Here is a 20,568-nt window from a genome sequence, read left to right on the forward strand (position 1 = left end):
CCCAAAGTCACCCAGGCAGTTTTTCATGCCTAAGGTGGGGACTAGAACTCACAGTCTCTTTATTCCTAGGCTAACACCTTAATTACTAAAGCAAACTGGCATTCCAGGTTGCCCAATTCTGTACCTCTCCACAGGTCTCAAAATTTTATATTAATTTCCTTTCTTTTTAGCTTTATACATTTTCCTTTTTACCTGTGCTATTTTCTTTTCTTGGACTGATGGCTTTATGTCCATCAATACATTTTACTGACAAAACGTGTGGGCCTTAGAAGCTCTGCAACCAGACTCTTTTATGTGTGCTCTTATTGTGGATAATCTTAATACTTTTTCTGGTGGAATAGGTTGTACAGTAGCTATTATCCCAGTTGCATGACTGCTAAAGAACGGTTAGGCACTTTTGTTGGTACTATTATGGTTCCTGACAATATTTGACAGCAGAAACATACATATATGTGCCTTAGTCTGTGTTTAAATTTTCTTGGGATAGAGACTTAGAAAAACACCCCAAAATATATGTTAACATATGCTGAAAGGCCTACATTTAGTTCCCGTATCTCTACGTAACAGTTAGGAAAATAGCAATATCATCATAATGAGTCACTGTCTAATTGAATAGAGAGGCATGAAGTCCTCAACTTACAACAGTTCATTTAGTGACTGTTCAAAATTACAAAGGGACTGAAAAAAGTTACTTATGACAATGTTTTTCACACTTAAGACATTGCAACATTCCCACAGTCACTTGATCAAAATTCAGATGCTTGGAGCTGACTCCTATTTATGACCATTGCAGTGTCATGTGTTCATGTAATTAGCTTCTCAGGCCTTCTGAAAGCAAAATCAGTGGGGAAGCCAGATTCACTGAACAATCACGTTACTAACTTGTTACAACTGCAGTGATTCACTTAACAACTGTAGCAAGCAAGGTCGTGAAATGGAGCAAAACTAACTTAACAGACGCTTCACTTATCAACAGAAATTTTGGGCTCAGTTGCAATTGTCAGTTGAGGATTATCTGTATACCAAAACAGCACCTTTGAAGAGTTTATTTCTTAGATTAATTTATTCATTTATCCAGGCTATCCAACGGTTATTGGAAGAAGTAGAAGAGCAACAGAGAGCCCTTGAGGTGTATGGCGTTCAGTTGGAGAGGGAACTACGAGGAGAAGCAGGTGAGAATGGCAGAAAAATGTGTGATTTGAAGAACATGCCAGCCATCCTGAAACTGTTCGAGAAGTTGTACAAAAAAATTCATTTGCATTTTATTTTTTACCCTCCTATAATAGATTGGAATAGAATGGGATACAGGAAACTTGTAGGCTTGTGGGCTTTTTTGATTATGTGAGAACTTTCCCCCTTGGTATCATATGATGATTGTTGGGGACAGCATGGCTAATCTTGAGATGTACAGGACAATGCCCAACCACCTACAAGGGAGCAGCTGGAGTAGGTGGCAGCTTGGTTAATGCTCAAGGGGCCACAAGAACATTCCACTTTGTAAACTAGATTGGGGAATTAAAACAAAATGGCAATTCACTTTTACTGTATAGAATGTTCATGAAGTCATCCAGAATCAAGCTGTTATCAATTGCCCGTGTTTATTTAGTGATAAATTCAAAGCTGCCCAGAATCACCTTATAAGTGAGATGGATGGCATAAATATTAAATAAACAAACAAGCAAACAAACTTGGGCAGTGAATTCCAGTGTCTCCCCCCAATGAAGGCAGGAAAGCAGGCATATTTAAATCTACCCATTGAAACAAACAAATACTGGAAAGGAAAAGGAATTTTTGCTACAACTCAGACCAGTATTACTGAAAATTAATATAGGAGATCAGAAAGTAATTGTAAATCTGTATTCTTATGGCCATATCTCATGTAAGTACACGTTTCCATTAGAAGAGGCAAAATTTAAAAGGGGTAGAATTCTAGCACTTTATACTCGTGATCAATCAATTAATTTGATTTATTGTGGTCAAAGTCCAGCACATATTATGCTTGGATATCAAAAAGAATAAGAGAAAGATGAAGGAACTATTTTCTTTTGCATTCAGTCACCCTCTCCCTCTTTCCCTTTTATTACTTAGAGTGCCGTGAGGCAGCTGCAGGCTTGCAGAAGGTGACTTAGAATGCCTCTGCACCTGCTCAAAGTGCACATTTGGCATGTGCTCACACAGAAAGCGTGTGCACGCACACAAAGCGCATCCACCAAGCCACGCCCACTGAACCTGTGGTTAAAAATATTTGAATCCCATCACTGATCTCCTCCCTTCCTAAGGAGCAGAGGTGGTATTCAGCAGGTTCTGACCAGTTCTGGAGAACCAGTAGTAGAAATTTTGAGTAGTTCAGAGAACCGGCAAATATCACCTCTGACTGGCCCCGCCCCCATCTATTCTCTGCCTCCCAAATCCCAGCTGATTGGCTGGCTCTTCTTTTGTTGCCCTGCACAGGAGAATGGAGCTGGGAATGCAGGTTAGTGGGGTGGGGAGGCTGCCCACCAAGCCACACCCACAGAACTGGTAGTAAAAAAATTTGAATCCCACCACTGCTAAGAAGACACCTTTCTCTCCAGTGACACCAACATTACATTATAGAAAGACTGGAGGGAGGAGGAAGACAAGCTTTGAGTAGGCACTGGAGACCATTTTGCTTAGTGCAGGGGTCTCCAAACTTGAAAACCTTTAAGATTTGTGGACTTATAACTCCCAGACTTCCCCATGCTGGCTGGTGAATTCTGGGAGTTGAAGTCCACAAGTCTTAAAGTTGCTAAAGACTCCTGGCTTAGCGGACAGAATAAAATGTAATGTCTGGAGGCATCCTGATACCTTTGAGCATCACTGTGGGCACCAGCACATCCAAAGCACAGGCAATTGTAAGATGTCATAGGTAGGACTGAATATGTTTTCTAGCAGCTTTAGAGCTAATGCAGAGCAATGGTACTTTTTTTAAAAAAAACAGATGGTCGGAAGAGCAAACAGTTACTTAATTGCTCCAAAGTATGCCAAATTACTTTTCAGCCCACAGCAGGTGGTACCTTTTAAAAATTGCTGTCTTCATCATGCATTTTGTCTTGTGAGAGAAAGACTTTAGATTTGCCTTGTGCTGAGCATAAATTTCTTGCTGTGAGCTGGCCTTATTCCATGTTTCCCCCAAGAAGACTGGTTGCTTGCTCCGAGTACCATGTTAGAATGGAATTGTGCTGATCTTTCCAGCTCATACGCAACCTTGTAAATTACACATCAGAGGCACTTGATCATCTCCATTCTCCCTGATCTGGTATCTCATTTTTCCATCTGCACTAATTCAACAGTAGCAACAGTTTCTTATAAAAGGGGCACCAAGCAAGCAGGCCATAGCAAATGATACTGATGCAAGGACACTGCTATTAAAGGGAGGAAAAAAACCCCCTGCAAGAGTCTTTGTCAAAAGCATTTCTATCTACTGTAACAAAAATATAAACAAGGGTTCTCATATGAATGGAACAAATGGGTTAAGCTGCCCAAAGTCTTAAGAACTGAATATTTGTAGCATTCAACAATGTACAGACTTTTAGTTAGGCTTGCTAAGTTGTTATGCCATTATTTACTTGGCATGGCTTGGGAAATGGAGGATTTCTGCTCCATTCCCCATCATTAGTAATTTAATTCCTTTAATTAGGGTCAATTTTTTTTCCTGTTCTCTATTGATTGATCGACAGAAGCTGCTGTTCTAAAAGAGGGACTGATTATTTCTCATTTGTCAACCTTACATGAAGATTTGGCAAACAACCTAAGAAATGTATTAATTTGGGGATGTTGCTGTTAACCATGTTTATGTTGTTAATGTATAGTTACAGCTCTTACGGTTCTGTTCATTCAGCCTTTAGAAATATAGTACTTTATTGCTTAATAAATAACCAGGTCTTATTAGATTAAGCTGTATTTAGGCAGGGCTGTGCTTATGGAGTTCAAGTGATTTAATAGGTGTTATTATGGTAATTAGAAAATCATCACAGTTAAGCAATATTATTGAGCTGCAAAGGTTCTTAATAACCAAATTTAGAGACAGGCCTGCAAACAGTAGTCTTCCATGACATTAATGCAACTCCCCTCTAATAATTGTGTGAGAGTGAAATGAAAGGCTCTTTTGTTAGGGGGAATTACTCATTAGCTACTGGACTGAATATGAGAGTGTGGAGGGTGAAATAAAGTGCTCTAAAGCAAAATGTGTCTAAGAGGATCACAACTGGAGCTACAACCATGTATGCATTAGAAAAAACTCAAATAATCTTAGCCTTATGAATACCATTAATTATTACTGGGGCACAGACTAGGTTAACTGTGATCTGTTCCTCTTTTTCTTTTAAAGTTCTTCTGGAGCAGCGTCCCATTTAGGCACTGATTTTAATTCTGTGCAACTTAATTTTAGTACAGCTAGATTACAGGGGTGTCAAACTTGTGGCGTCATGTTGTCATGTGACGTATTGTTATTTTTTTCACCTTCACTAAACTGGGGGTGGGCGTGGCCAGTGCATGACACATCCAGCCTGCGGACCAAAAGTTTGACACCCCTGAGCTGGAACATCAGCTGAATTCTGAAATCCCTGTTTCCCTAAAGCTTTTCTATACAGGTTCGTATTCCATCACTGGCAATGGGATATCAAAAGATAAATCCTGGTTGTTTCGTTTTATTGTTTTATCTATCTCTACTTTGTGTGAGACCTACTGAAAGTACAGATTTTTCCAAATCTGATATATCAGTATAAGGCTGTACTGTATATCACAAATTGGAAGTGCCACCGACTGAGGTGGACCATGTGACAAACCCTTGTGCATTTACAGAAATGCAAGGCCTGGTTGTATGAACAACTAAGCATGTATAATGTGTTCCAGAGAAAGAGAGATACTCTTTAAAATATAAATGGTAGAAACAAACCGTAGGAATATCCTCTGCCTTCATGCTGTAATTGAGAGTTTCTCAAAAATCGAATTTGAAAAGTATTGGAAGCTATTTGGAGAAAAAGCATTTTGAATAAGTGAAATAAATAATTCATGCTGGACATGAATACATAATATTATCCCCAACTTGTCTCTGACTTACAGCTCTCTGCCCTTTTGCTTCACTTCAAAAGGAGCAAATTTTGCCTTTTTAGTACAAAGTATGCCAGGTGGTCAGTCTGTGGCAAGTTGTTTCTCCTGCCACACCTGGCAGGAAAAATGGGAAATAGCTGCAGAGAAGAACAGTGGTGCCAGTTTTCTGATTTCTTAGAGTGGTCATTTTGTACAATTGGAGAACAGGTGGCAGAAGGCTTGTTTTTTCCCTACTTGTCTTCTGCTTTTCTTACCACTAGTGGCAGGAGAAGTGAAGGGAAAGGAGGAGGAGACCATCTCCTTTGGTGTCAGTTCTCCAACCCTAGAGAGACATGGTCATATCTGGTCCTAAAGAAGGCATTCTTCAATAGGGCTCTCAATTTTCCCTCTTTTCCGGTGCAGACAAGATCTCTATTCTACTTCATTCCTGGAAATGTGATCAGCCCCTTGTTAAGCCAGCACTGTTTTCTGTTGGCTCCAGGGGTGGGATTCTACCGGTTCTGTCCACTTCTATAGAACCGGTTGCTCTGAAAAGCAGCAAACAGAGAGCATACATAGAACTGGTTCTATGTTTGCTGCTGTTTTGGCCCACCCACCTGCCCGGGCTCTTACCTGACCTTTATTTCCTGCATTTTCAACCGCAGCTGCTTTGCACAACAGGAAAAAAGTGCTTTTTCAACTGCTGTGCACCTGCGCGCAGCTGTCCAGGCACCTAGATGACGACAATATACACGCGCATGCAGCAACATGTAAAATCATCGAACCGGTAGTTACACTGGTCGGATCCCACCGCTGGCTGGCTCCCATGCTGGATAACAGCACTTGCATGCTGCTGTGAAGAACAACCCTGTGGGATCAAAAATGGAACTTAACTTTTTAATAATATGCCTTCTAGCCTTCATGTCTATAAAGATTCTCAGTCACCAGATCATGGCTGTCCCAAAGGTGCTTTTTTTCTTCTTCAAGAAGCAACTGGACTTTCTAGCATTTCTTTGAAGACGTTTCGCTTCTCATCCAAGAAGTTTCTTCAGCTCAGCTTTGAAGAAACGTCTTCAAAGAAAAACCAGAAAGTCCAGTTGCCTCTTGAAAAAAAAAAAAAGCACCTTTGGGACTTCTAGCCTTCAGTTCAGCAGCTGTAATATTTGAAAATGCTTAGAAAATACAACTGGAGTATTTTGGAAGAGGCCATTTTAATAACCACTACTTCTCTATATTGGATGCAATTTTTGGGATGGGGAAAAAAAATAATTCTAGCATTTTTAAAATTTCTCAAACAGATTCAAGGACACAAGATGAATCTGAATTATTACATGAATGGTTTGAACTAGTACTGGAAAAGAACAGATTAATGCGCTATGAAGCTGAACTCTTGACCACGTAAGTCAGAACTGGCAGTTTGCATCAATGGTGAGAATATATGTATTGTATGCATGTATATATTTATGGATGCCAGATTTTCTCTTTCCAGCATATATATGTCCCTTACTGAGCTAAACTCTGTGTTACTCCTTGCATATGTATTTTTATTTTGGTTTGAAGTTAGTTAATCTTTTTAATACTATCCTTCATGAAAAGCCTTGATGGAATATCTTCTAAGGGCACTTTCATGCTGACTTGAAATCTTTACTAGGGAGGGAGGGAGGAAGGAAGGAAGGAAGAAAGAGGGAAGATGTTTTATACTTTTTACCTTTGAATTAAGACAATCCTAGTCAATCGTAATCTTAAACAATTTGTACATTTTATTGCTGTGATATATTCATTCATGAGCTGTATATTTGTAGAAAGCTGTACATTTCCTGCTTTGTTTCCTGATCCTGTTTTCCTTTCATATCCCATTTCTTATTCTATTTATTGCATTTATAAGACTGAGTAGTCCTTAGTACTCTCTGAGCTTGCTTGAGCAAGTTCAGAGAGCAGCTCCTCATTTCAATCCTGAACTACAAATATTTTCCTTTATTTATATTTATAATATATTTGTTTTCAGCCCTAATAATGTTGTGTGGGTGGCACACAACAAATTTGTGAACAATGATCAAAAAAAAAAAGAATGACCTACATCATTAAAACACTCAAATATATAAAATAGTGAACCAAACTTGATAACCCTATGACTATTATTAAGTGTTGTACCTTATGATTCTTGACTCTTGATGAATGTATCTTTTCTTTTATGTACACTGAGAGCATTTGCACCAAGACAAATTCCTTGTGTCCAATCATACTTGGCCAATAAAGAATTCTATTCTATTCTATTCTATTCTATTCTATTCTATTCTATTCTATTCTATTCTATAATTAAACAAACTAAAAGACTTCACATATCTGGACCCCAATATTTGGCTAAAAAGCTAGGTTTCAGTGGCTTTTCTCAAGGCAAGGAGAATAAGGACTGTCATATACAGATAATCCTTGACTTATGACCACAACTGGGACAAGAATTTCCATTGATAAGCAAGGGGACTGTTAAGTTCTTGTGTCTGATTTTGCAACCTGTTTCCCACAGTTGTTAAGCAAGTCACCACATTCTTAATTGAATCATGTGGCCATTAAGCAAATATGGCTTCCCCTGCTGACCGTGCTCAACAGATGCTGTCTGAGAAGGTAGCAAATAGCAATCACAGGACCCCAGGATGCCGGTGGCCAAGTGACTGAATTTTGATCACATGACCATGGATATGCTGCAGGACCAGTTGTAAGCAACTTTTCAGTGCCATTGTAACTTTGGTTTTACATCAAGGATTACCTATATCAGAGGGAAGAATCACTCCAGGGGATATTATACCACACCAAGCTATTTTTTTACAACATTTTTATGCATGTGACTTCTATGGTCGCCAAGAAAAGCATGTTTCAATCTCATGGGGAGGCAGTGTTTTCAAAATTAGCCAAGTTAATAGGTTTACAGGTCAAAAATGAAGATAGAAATGGAAATGAACTTGAGCACCTTTTATTGCATTGCTGAAAAAAATAAGGATCTTGATCAACTTTGTGTAGAATGATAGGAGTTATCAAAGGATCATTCATCATAGTGGCATCTCTTTCTTGTTCCAGAGCCAAAGATATAGAACTGGAAGATCATCAGAATGACTGGAGGAGAACTGAGATAGAAGACTAACTATTGGTGATAAAGTAGAAGTTTAAGGTATTGGCATAAAGTTTATTTTGTATACAAAATCAATATATGTCCACCTGAAAATGGGTAGAGTTAGTGCTCTTTTTCCAAACATATTGAGACTGGTAACTCTCTCGCCAAGCAACAGTTGTAAGGGGGAGAAATCACTCCTTATTTACAACAGTAGTTTTTCATTTCCAGCTGTGGTTGTGGTTACCGTAAATTCAACATTACATGACTGTAATTTGACTTTCTGCCAGCTTTCCCATTGACTTTACATGTCAGAAGCCAGTTATGAAAATCTTAGATGACAATTGTATGACAATTGTATGACTGCAGGAAGCCAAACACTTGAATTGTGACCATGTGACCATGGTAAGATAGGTAGCAAACACATTTAATAAAATAAAATATTTTTTTTCCTTTTTTAAATTTTTTATTGGTTTTTAAAAACAAACATATACAAACAAAACATAAAAACATCAAACTATCTTCCATATGTGTACATACAGTGTGCCGGTTGGTTTACAAATTGTTTTGTGCTTCCATTTCGTAGTCTTCAATTACAATTACATTGCATATAATCTCATATTTTCAATCAAAAATTAAATACCTTAGTATCATTAGTAATCAATCATTTGACTATATTTTTTATTCATTCATGTTTTACAAGATAATCATAATTTACTTAGTTTATTTTATAACAGTTCATATTATCATCCCAAATCTATCCTAAAATTATTTTGGAGATATAATAAGAAAGGAGTACATCTTTATATATTTATTATTTTCTAAAAGTCTACATATTTCATTACTGTATTTTATTGTCTAACCATTGATAGAAAAGATCCCAAATTTTATAAAATTGTTTATCCTCTTGTTCTCTAATTTCAAATGTCAATCTACTCATTTCAGCACATTCCAAAATTTTCTTAATGATTTCCTCCTGTAATGGTATTTTCTCATTTTTCCAGTTTTTAGCAAATACAATCCTAGCCGCTGTTAATACATTTACAATCAGGTATTTCAAGTCTTTACTATATATTTCAGGTAAAATTCCCAATATCTCTGGTTTCAAGTCTATATGTTTTTTTGTCATTTTTTCCAACCACAAGTGGATTTTAGTCCGGTATTTTTTAGCGTCTGCACAAGTCCACCACATATGGTAATATGAGCCAGGTATCTGGTGACATTCCCAACATTTTTCGGATTTATTCTTGAACATTCTTTCTATTCTTGTTGGGGGGAAATGCCATCTGTAAAACATCTTAGACAAATTTTCTTTATATGCTATTGACATTGTCATTTTATAATTTTGAGACCACAATTTTCTTTTTAAAGTTTTATTGATTTTCAAAAACAAACACAAACAAAACATAAAACATAAAAACATAAAACATCTTTTTTGAAAGCAGCTTGATCTCTTCGTACAGACACAAATTCAAATTCATGCTCATTTTATATACCATTCCATATCTTATTACCATTCTACATTTTCTATATAGCTTCTCCCCTCTTTTAACTTTCTTAATTTTATTTTATTTATTTCCTCTCAATTCAGATCATTATACTTATATTCTTTGTCTGTCCTGTTTCCAGCTGTCTATTATCTTTTCTCATTAAACAAAATTTCTCCTGTAATCACTGATTGGAGTATGACGCCTTTATATCTTTCCCCTAAATTTGTAACAGTATAATACATAACTTCCATTCGGATTCTGCTTAGTACATTCTAAAGTTATTTTAAAAAGAGAAAAAAAATATAAATATATAATATAATTAAAACAACAATCCATACCAATTCAAATCTATCGTTAATATTAATATTTATTTAAATCTTAAACATTTTACACATTACTTTTCAAATAAGTATCATACTTCTATGGGAACACTTATAAACTTCCCATAGTTACTTTCCCCCCCACTTCACAAAGATTTTAAAACATTGTGTCATTTAAATATTCCCATTCCTTGCTAATTCAATTCTCTCATTTATTTCATTTCATTTATTTTGTTCACAAAAGTTTCACTGAATTACACTATTTATCCCACTTTTTAATCATATGTTGTTTCCAATTTTCTAACATATTTCTAATACAAATATAACGATACAATCTTATGTACCTTTGCAGAATCACTTTTTCAGTTATATTTTTACCCATTATCTCTAAATAAGTCCTGTTTCTTTACATCTTGCTCCACACCTTTGTAGCTTCTCTTCCGTTCCTTCCTCCCTTGCTTCTTCTCTCTGTCCTTTTTACCCCCTTGTCTCTCCACCTCCATTTCCCTCTTCTGTGTTCCCCTTTTCTGTTGCTTTCTAACGTTATATCCACTTTTTACCTTATTTTTCCCTTTTTTGGTTGTTTTCTTAGGTCTTAAAGTCTCCATTCTCTTTCCCCCCTTTCCCCTTTCTTCCCCAAGTAAAGATACTTATTCGTTAAAGATGGCTTCTTCTTTGTCCCAATCTTCTTGTTGCGCAGTCTTTTCTTGTAGCTTCTCATAGGTACCGATCACCATTTCTAAGAATTGAAAAACGAAGCCAAGAGAGCCCTTCCCTTCTCATTCCTCTTCTTTGTATTTTTTAAATTCCATTTTCAGTTCATCCACAAGTAATGCCATTGTAAAAAAAAATTTCAAACAACCACCCAAGTATTTTTAGTCATTCAAATATAATTTCCAAGAGTCCCAAAGTCACCAAGCAATCCAAATACACACAAGCTGTTTCTTTTAACACTTTCTTCTTTTTTCACTTTCTCTTCCTGGGGTTACTATTTGGTTACAAAGTTCCAGTTAAAATGTATTTTTTAGAAGTCTTGTTAGGATTTAGTCAGATTCTTTTAAATTCCAGGCAGTCTCCTCCTTCTAAATTCTGCTCTTATTCTTTTCCTCTCCCTTCCCACTTACAGCAAAAAAAAGACCACAATTTTTGCCATTTCTCTAAATCGATCCCTTATACAAAATTCTTCCCCCAAGCAATCATAGTTTCTTTAACTTGTTCTTCTTCTAATTTAATTTCTAATAAATATTCAAACAGTTTTTAAATCACCTTTTCATCACTACCTGTCAAAATCTTATCTAAATCAGTCAATTTATCATAGAAACCTTCTGTTTTAGAATCTTTATCATACCTTGAATGTATTTGCGCATATGAATACCAATTCATCTTTTACCTTGTTCCTCTAGTTTTTGTATAGATTTGAGTTCACCCTTTTTGTTCAATATTTCACCATATCTAACTGTTTGTTCCTTTTTGTATATCATAGGATAAGAAAAAGCTTCAATAGTCGATAGCCAGACTGGAATTTTCAAATAACATTGTCTTTTAATCTTCTCCCAGTTTAACCACAGAGACTCCTGTATATAATGTCTTTTAAAATACCCGTTTTAGTTCCTTTATACCATAAAAAAGCATGCCACCTCAACAACAAATCATGTCCTTCTAATGTCAACAATCTAGTATTTCTTACTGTTATCCATTCCTTAACCCACATCAGATTTGTAGCTTGACAGTACAACTCCCAATCAGGCAAACCAAATCATCCTCTAATTCTAGCATCTTGCAAAAGTTTTAACTTTATTCTCGCTTTCTTACCTTGCCATATATATTTCAACACAATCTTACTTAAATCTTCAAAGTAATCTTTTCCAAGCCTAATTGGAATTGTTTGAAACAAATATAAAATTCTGGGTAATATATTCATCATGATTGTTAAAATTTTCCCTATTAGTGACAGTTGTAAATTTTCCCATTTCATCAGATCTAGCACTATCTGCTGTTTAAGTTTGATATAATTATTCTCTTTTATTGTACTACATTTGCTGTCAAATATATCCCCAAGTACTTGATCTTATTTGTGACCTGAATTTTCAATAGGTCTGCCAGTTCTTCCTTTTGTCTTAATAGCATATTCTTTGTCAAGATCTTTGTCTTATCTTTATTTATTTTCAAACCAGCCACCTTTCCATATGTCTCTATCTTTTCTATCAATTTTGATGCTGTTTCTAAAGGGTCTTTTAGGATGAAAACCAGATCATCTGCAAATGCTTGCAGCTTAAATTCTTCCTTTTTGATTTTCATTCCTTTTATATTCTTTTCATCTCTAATATTTCTGTTTAGCACTTCCAAAGTTAACACAAACAACAAAGGTGATAGTGGGCACCCTTGTCTTGTTCCTTTTCTTATATTGATAGAGTCTGTCAGTTCTCCCTCTATCATTACCTTTGCCGTTTGCTTATAGTATATAGCTTCTATTGCTTGAATAAATTTTCTAGCAAAACCCATCTGTTCCAACAGTAATAACATGAATCGCCAATTCACATTATCAAATGCCTTCTTTGCATCTAGAAATATCAGAGCCATTTGTTTTTCAGGATGTGCCTCGTAATATTCCAAGGTGTCCAAGATTACTCTCATATTGTCTTTAATTTGTCTCTTTGGCAGAAATCCATTTTGATCAGGATGAATAAAATTTTTTAAATATTTTTTAAGTCTTTCTGCCAATATTGAAGCAAAGATTTTATAATCTGCATTTAGTAGAGAAATAGGTCTATAGTTCTTAATTTGTAATGGATCGGCCTCCTCTTTTGGAATAAGTGTAATATAGGCTTCTGACCATGATTTAGATATCTTCTTCTTTAACATAACTTCATTCATAACTTCTAGCAATGGAAGATTCAACTATTCTTGTAATGTTTTGTAAAATTCTGCCGGAAGTCCATCTGGGCCTGGTGCCTTTCCATTATTTTGCTTCTTCTGAGTGCTTCAGTTAACTCCATCATCGTTATATTGCTTTCTAACATTGTTTCAGTCTCTTTAGGTATCTGACGTAAATTAGCATTCTGTAAGTACTGTTTAACTCTTTCCTCATCAATATTCTCTTGCATATATAATTCCCATAGAAGTCTCGAATGATTTCCTTCTTCTCTTTACTACCATAGCAAACTTGGCCTTAGTCATCTATTAATTGCAATATTTTCCTTGATTCTTTCTCCTTTCTCAGTTTGTATGCTAACCATCTACCTGGTTTGTTTGCGTCTTCAAAGTAGTTCTGTTCAGCACCTCTAATTTTCTGTGCTAATTCTTCTTTTTCTATTTGACCCATTTTATGTTTAATTATATCCATTTTTAGCTTGATGTCCTTTTTCTGTGGCATTTTCTGTAGCTCTTTTTCAAGTCTTTTATACTCATCCTCTAAGGCCTTAGAGGCTAGTCTTTTCATAGTATTCCTTTTCCTTGTATAGTCTATTATCAAGCCTCTAACATATGCCTTCATTGTATCCCATACATTCTGAATTGATGTATCTTCTTTTTTGTTTTCTCTAAAGAAAAAAGGCAATTCTTTCTCCATCCACTGTGTGAAGTCTTTTTCCTTTAAAATAGTATTATTTAACATCCATCTAGATCTTCTTTTTTGTCCTTTCCATTTGTCATTGGATTGTGATCTGCCCAAGTACTTGTTTCAATATTTATTTCTTGAATATTAGTTATTAATTCTGTTGATCAGTAGTTAGATGAAGAAAAAGGCTTGGGAAAAAAAGGGAAAAAAAGGAAAAGGAAAAATTCTTCAGGTTCTTCAACACCTTAATCCAATCGAAAGGTCTCAAATAGAAAAGAGTGCATAAGAATAAACCAGAAAGGTAGATGAAAAAACAAAAATACCAGGAAAGGGGGAAAAAAGGCTATTCCCTTAAAAAAAATTAATACTAAAGCTTTCCCTTTAAAATAAAAAGCAAACATAGAGATTGCACTTCCAAAGAAAAAAAGAAAAACAAAGACAAGCTCCAATAAAGCCAAAAACCCAAATAGTTACTACAAGAAAAAAAAAAGAAAAAATGAAATACAATAAAGCTGGTGAGGAGGGATAGCACAACTTATAAAAAGTAAAAAGGGCACACTGCACTTTGTTTAATTATCCAAGGCTCTTATTATAGCTCTCTTCTCCAAAAACCTATCTCCTTTTTTCCCCCCTAGGTTTCAACACCAGACTCCAGCTGTTGATAGAAACTCAGAAGAGCACCTGCAATAATACTCTCCCATGCTCTTCTCTCTATCTTATCAAATAGCAAGGTCCTTGAAAAAGAGTCTCAGTTCTTTCTTTCTCAGCTTTGTCTGGTCACAGGGAAATAGAATATTTTCAAGCCTCTAGTTGGCAGTGTTACAAAGTTTCTTTGCTCTCACTTTCCCCCTCCTTTTCCAAGGAAGATATAATAAGAATTAATAAAAAAAGAAAAAGATATTTTTTAAAAAAGAAATAACTAAAAGGGAGCCTCTAGCCTAAAATATTACAAAATCTAAAAGGAGAAAAAAATAGATGTAAAAGAAAAAACCAGTCCAGTTTCAAAATATAAGATCGTGTATAGAAAATCCAGCAATGAGAAAAAAAAATTACTTTGACATTCCTGTTTAAAATCGCCGCTTAATCACTTCTGTCAAAACTTTTACAGATTCTTTCTTTTCCTTAGGGTGTCCTTTCAGATCTTAGAATAAAGAAAAAGTTCTCACCAAACCGGCACACTCTCTCTTTCTGTTCTCTTCCGTTTCGGAGCTGTCCCAACTTCAGCAGCTTTAATGGCTGTCTCTTTGCTGCTGGCAAGAAGAGCTTCTCCTGGATCTACCAGGGACTTTGTGGTATCCCTGGGATCAACAGGATGCGCTCTTCACTTTCATCATCTCTTCGGGACGGTTTAGATCCGATAGGACCATCCAGGAGCAAAGATATCGGCAGCGATCTCAGACCTCCAAGATTGCATGTCGTATCGTCACAACGCCAGCTCCGCCCTCCCAAAAATATTTTTTTTTCTTATATGGTGACAAATAAAAGGCTGATGGATGAATGTAGTAATATGAAAGTGAAAAATCAGTATGAACAAAGCTGAGATGTTTTGTAATAAATCAAGTGAATAAGAATCAAATCAGGAAAGAAATATATGGAGAAAGAGTAAATGGGTTGAGACCAAGGGGAAGATAAAGAAACTCAATATTCACAAAGATCTGAATGGAACAGATGACAATCATGAAAAACAGAGAAATTAGAGGTTTTAAATACAAAAGGCAGTGCATGATCTGGTGAAAGCATGGGTGTGAAGGTATGGGGAAGTATGCGAAATGTTTGTGTAAATTTTCCTTTTGCCTCCTGATTTTCCTTTGCTTCACCCTCTACTTCTTGCTCTTTGCACAGCATTGCTTAACCCAATGAGGTAACAGTGTGAGAGGTACTGAACATATATTTAAACAACAGAGTTGGAAGTTTTTAGAACATATGTGCTAAAATTAAATCAACATTTGAGTCATCACTTATAAAGAAAATTTAAAAGCAATTCAGGTATTTGGTAGAATAGGAGAAAGAATGTTCAAAATGACTCTCATGAAATAATTCTTACATACAAATAATTATTATTTAGCATTCATATCTGGATTATGGGCCAAGGATGGGTTCAGAAATGTTCCTGTTGGAACTATGAACCGACTCTTGAATGAAAGTCTGTGCAATGTATGAATGGCAGCTTCTTGTATATTGTTCATTTAGCAAGTTTGTCTATAAATCCCTGCTTGAACAGCATTCTTGATGGGGTATAAAAGTAACAGCAATACACAGCAATACAGGTGGGCAACCTGTTCACAAATGCCTGGTGAGCTTTTTATGTATTCCATGTCTGATGATATTCATGGACATCACAGCATAAATAGACAGAACTGATCCTGATTCTGGTTTCCCCACTTTTGTTACACTAACCCTAAATATATCCAGTATGCTATTTAATGCAATAGCAAAAGGTTATTAACTTTTAACTTTTGTATTTGAAACAGGGCCTAATTGATGAATAAGAAACATAAGAAAAACAGAAGAATAGTATTTCTTGGAAGGAACAGAAAGTTTCAATTAGCCAAAGAACTTGGTAGAACTTACCAAAGAACTATTTTGGTAAGTTTATACTGCTTGACAAATATAAACACAGGAAGGTGTATACAGTTCCTAACGGTGAGAACAATATATCACTGGAACAGCTTATCTTCAGAAGTTGTGGGTGCCCCATCACTGGAGACTTTCAAGAAGAGATTGGACATCCATTTGTTTGAAATGTTATAGACTCTCTTGCTTGAGCAGGGGGTTGGGCTAGATGACCTCCAAGGTTCCTTCCAACTCTGTTATTCTATGTTTTAAAGTTCTCAGAAAACAATTGTCCTTCCAGCATAGTGAATACCATTAATGTATGCTCTCCAGTCACTTGTGGAAAGGGGGCAGGGCTTATAGAAATCAAATAAATAAATCAAGTAAATTAGGATCAAAATCTTATTGCACAGTACAACTGTAGGGGAAAGGAATAATGCTCCAATTGATAATGTAAAAATAGCATTGGCTTTTATGGGAAAAGAATGACAGAATCATAAATGGGCCTTAGATAAGTTCCACTGAGGAAGTAATACTAGAATGGTTTTTGTGTTCTACTTCCTGGATTTTTAATTCTGAGAATACTTGATAGTTACAAAACTGCAACACTGTTTTAGTTTTCCTTAAAAGTAAACATATCTTGTTGATGGATGATGAAAAGACTTTCCGTGATTGACATACAGTATGTACTACTACATACCACTTAACATTTTACATTAATTCTTAAGGTGGAGGAAGGTATTCTTGTGATTAGAATGCCATTGTAATTATGAACAGTTACAACAGTTGATTAGAAATTATACTGTATATGTATGTTGTAAATAAAAAACAAAAAGGAATCAGTTGCTGTTAAGAAAATGCAATTTATGTGTTTGTAAACTAAAAGTCACTATACATGTTAAACTTTAAAACTATGGTAGATATTTGTACTTTGTACATTGTAATTTAATATATAAGCATTTATTCTGAACAAGATGTAAAGCAATTTGAAGTAGGCTATTTGTATTGAAACAAATAATAAAAATATTGGTTTACTCTAAATGTTATTTTTGTAATTTTGCTTTTTAAAACTTGCATGAAAGGTGTAGGATAACACTGAACATCTTTTGTTTACTATTCCAAATGGAAATATTTTTTTAAAAAAGTGTGTGTAAAATATGAATCAAAGTCATTGCTTCTTCTTCTAAAGAATATCAAGTATTGTATAAAACATTTAAGTGCAAAAATCTGTGATTCCTGACTGATGGAAAAGTTCTGATACAAATAGCATATAACTTGATCTTACACAATGTAAATGCAACTAAGCCCTAATTTAGCAGATTAGAGTTTTGTTGACTATGTACAGTAAGCCAAAGTTCCTAGCCTCAATGATCTTCCTTTGAGGGCGATAATTCCTTTTTATGACTCTGTAATCCCTTAACTCGGTGTAGTTGGGGGCGACTGGATGGAGTTGAGTGTTTACTGGTCGGATGTCCTTCCTGATGTCACATGGAGTTCACAGCAGATATTTTTTCTTTGGGCCTTAGGAGAAAACCATCTGCTGCTACCTAGAATTGAACGCTCAACCTTCCAAGTGGGAGACAGGTGTCTTCACCACTAGGACACCACACCACTCTTAATAAGTAAAGTCTAAAAATGGTGATTTTAGTTATAATTAATTGATAATATTTATCCTTAGTTACTTAGTTTCAGTAACTTTGGACACAACTCTAAATGTTATTTTTGTAATTTTCACTGCGTGGTCTGCAAGGGAGAGTTTGCTTTTATAAAGATTTGCTTTTGGATATCTAAAATGAACCCTAAATAAAAGGCCCTGTGGCCACAGTTGTTCACTGAGCAGGAGCTAACAGTCCAGGAGGAACCATAAGTTACATACATCTGGGAAAGTGTCATTCCTTCAAGTAACTCATGATGACCAGCATGTTATTGAAACCAAAGTGATTTGATCTTGCTAGATTCAAGCCTAAACTCTGATTCTCCTCATTCACACCTTCAGGTACCAGGAAAGGACCTCCACAGTATTTCTTCCTCAGCCAAGGCTGAAATCTAAAGCTGGGTACTGTAATATCAACATACCAAAGATTGTTGTTAGTTGCAAAATCATGTCCCACCCATAGTGTTCCTCCAGGCCTTCCTGTCCTCTACCATTCTCCCCCGAGTCAATTTATGCTCACACCTACTGCTTCAGTGACTCCATCCGGCCACCTCATTCTGTCATCCCTTCTTCTATTGCCCTCAATCTTTCCCAACATTAGGCTCTTCTCCAGTGAGTCCTTCCTTTTCATTAGGTGGCCAAGGTAGTTGAGTTTCATCTTCAGGATCTGGCCTTCTAAAGAACAGTCAGGACTGACTGAAGGTTTGATCACCTTCCAGTCCAAGGAACCAGGAATCCTCTCCAGCAGCATAGTTCAAAGGCCTCAATTTCACAGCCATACATTGCAACGGGGAAAACCATAGCCTTGATTTATCTGACCACATTTTTGATCTTTTCCAGTAGTCTCATGTAAATGTTGAATAAAAGTCAACTTTTTATGGGGCTGATTTCTCCCACCTACCAACATCTTGGGAAATGGCTCAGTTGCTTAATACCGGCTGGCAGCACAGAAATAGAGACTTATGCCCCGTGAAGCACATCCTCGACCAAGCAGAAAGAGTAACTCCCACTTTTATTCAACTTTGCTGTTAAGTTACTTCCTGGCTAGCTTGCTTAGCCTCCAAAATCAAAGAAACTGCATTAAACGTTATTTTTTCCCAACCCCCTTTCAACACCTCCTCTAACATTACATTTGAATTCTTAGTTCGGCAATCCTCAAGATCCCACGGCGGCACATCGGTATCCTCGGACGATTCCTCCTCCTCCCCCACCCCCCACCTCCGCCGAGGAGGACGCGGAGTGGAAAAGAGGCGATACAATTTACGGAGTGGGACAAAGACTTAGTTTTGACATTGATAGGAGTACAGACGCATTATGTGTAACTGAAACTGGGCTAGGAAATGACGTCGCGGGAAATGTTTTCCGGGAGCACAGACTACGCTACTTTTTGAAACTGTCACGGCCAATGATGCAGGTACGGTGAATAAATCAGCCCAGGGGAGCGAAAGGGCTGCCAAGTTGCGCGGTCGCCCCTTTGTAAGTGCAACGAAAGACGCGAGTTTACTTTAATTCAGAATGGAGACACGCAGGATCTTCCCCCAAACTCCCCCTTTGCAAGTGAAACGAATAGCTAGGCGTAAGAGTCGTGAAAAGTAGATTCACCTCCACCGACTTTCCTGTCAAGCAACCGTAGGTAGCAGGATCGGGCTGCAGACCTATGCCTAAGCAGGCGGTGGACGCCGGGACCTTTTTCACTGTATATTTTGCCCTAGGGTCCAGGCCGCAGCATCTTTTCAAGTCTACCTGCAGGTCCGCCGAAGATGCAGGGGCAGTTTGCGAGTCAAAGCCGCAAACGTTTCTCACAATCTCTGGGCTTTGAGGAAGGGGAGCGGGAACGAGCAGCAGCAGCTCTCCAACGGAGCCGATCGGGCTCTGCGCGAGTTTGCCAGAGTGAGAGGTGGGGGGGGGGAAACCTCCTTCTCTGGGTGTGCGCGGGAGGGAGGGAGGGAGGACCGAGGGAGGGAAGGAGCAGACCCAGAGCAGCCTTGGATGCTTGAAATAATTCCGCTTCCGTTGGGAATAGGGACGAGCCCGCTGGTGACTGAGTCGAGCCGAAGCCTCTCCGCTTTCGTTTCCCAAGCAGGCTCGGGCGCCGTTTGGTAGGAGCCACCGCCATGGCAACCTCTCCTCAGAAATCGCCTTCTTCCCCCAAGTCTCCGACCCCCAAGTCGCCCCCTTCCCGGAAGAAAGACGACTCCTTCCTCGGAAAGCTCGGAGGCACCTTAGCCAGGAGGAAAAAAGCTAAAGAAGGTAACCAAAGCTCCGCAAGCGCGCGCGGTGCCTTTAATGAGGCGAGGGGAGGGGCGAGAGAGAGAAGTGGGGGGGAGAAGAGGCAAAGGTGGCCCGCACTGCCCTCCCAACCCGGGGCCCGCGGGGCTTGGAAAGAGGCGCCTTGGCGGGGCCGGCGGGCTGGGTGCGCCGCCGTGGGGGAGGCGCGTCATGCTGAAAAAATGTTGTCCCCTGAAGCGCTGCTGGGGAGTTGACGGGCTCTTCCGGCAACTCCTTTTGCTTTCTTGCACCGAGAAGTTGGCCGTCCGTAACGTGCAAAGTTCTCCTCTGGCATAAAGCCCTGAGAACGGCGGCCAGTTACCGCTTGGTTCATTGTTTTCGCCCGCTTGGGAACTCGCGGGCCTTATAGTGGAAAGGGCCTGAGAGAGACGTCGCCGCCCGCTGCCTACCGGAAAGGGCTTACTGCTCGCAGTGGGACTGCGGGGCTCGAAAGCGTGTGCCCGGTGGCAGGGGTGGGTGCGTGGGTGGGTGGGGGAGGTTGGCAGCAGCGCGCCTCTCCGCCGCCCTGCCGCCAGCTGGGCTCTGCCAAAAAAAAAAAAAAAGGCTTTGTGTCT

General features: G+C 37.9%; 2 protein-coding genes across 12 annotated transcripts in view; both read left to right on the plus strand.

The window, feature by feature from the left end:
- MICAL2 (microtubule associated monooxygenase, calponin and LIM domain containing 2) overlaps nucleotides 1–17,110 on the plus strand; it is a 134,339-nt gene extending 117,229 nt beyond the window's left edge. For 6 of the 7 annotated variants that reach the window (XM_087921139.1, XM_026705658.2, XM_087921136.1 and 3 more), the window contains 4 exons: nucleotides 1,079–1,172; nucleotides 6,348–6,447; nucleotides 8,122–8,212; nucleotides 15,990–17,110. In XM_087921139.1, coding sequence (XP_087777265.1) covers nucleotides 1,079–1,172; nucleotides 6,348–6,447; nucleotides 8,122–8,185 — 258 coding nt within the window. In that variant the 3' untranslated portion in view covers nucleotides 8,186–8,212; nucleotides 15,990–17,110. The remainder of the gene's footprint in view (nucleotides 1–1,078; nucleotides 1,173–6,347; nucleotides 6,448–8,121; nucleotides 8,213–15,989) is intronic. The other variant, XM_087921134.1, reaches the window with a different exon arrangement.
- A 1,921-nt stretch (nucleotides 17,111–19,031) lies between these two features.
- Nucleotides 19,032–20,568, plus strand: part of PARVA (parvin alpha) — a 73,388-nt gene continuing 71,851 nt past the window's right edge. The window contains exons 1-2 of one of the 5 annotated variants that reach the window (XM_026705671.2): nucleotides 19,032–19,139; nucleotides 19,749–19,975. In XM_026705671.2, coding sequence (XP_026561456.1) covers nucleotides 19,840–19,975 — 136 coding nt within the window. In that variant the 5' untranslated portion in view covers nucleotides 19,032–19,139; nucleotides 19,749–19,839. Of the gene's footprint in view, nucleotides 19,202–19,702; nucleotides 19,976–20,568 lie in introns of those variants that run through there. The other 4 variants (XM_087921111.1, XM_026705679.2, XM_087921112.1 and 1 more) reach the window with 4 other exon arrangements.

This window comes from Pseudonaja textilis, chromosome 1 (genome assembly GCF_049901715.1).
Source record: "Pseudonaja textilis isolate UNSWEBS1 chromosome 1, rPseTex1.2, whole genome shotgun sequence".
NCBI lineage: Eukaryota > Metazoa > Chordata > Lepidosauria > Squamata > Elapidae > Pseudonaja > Pseudonaja textilis.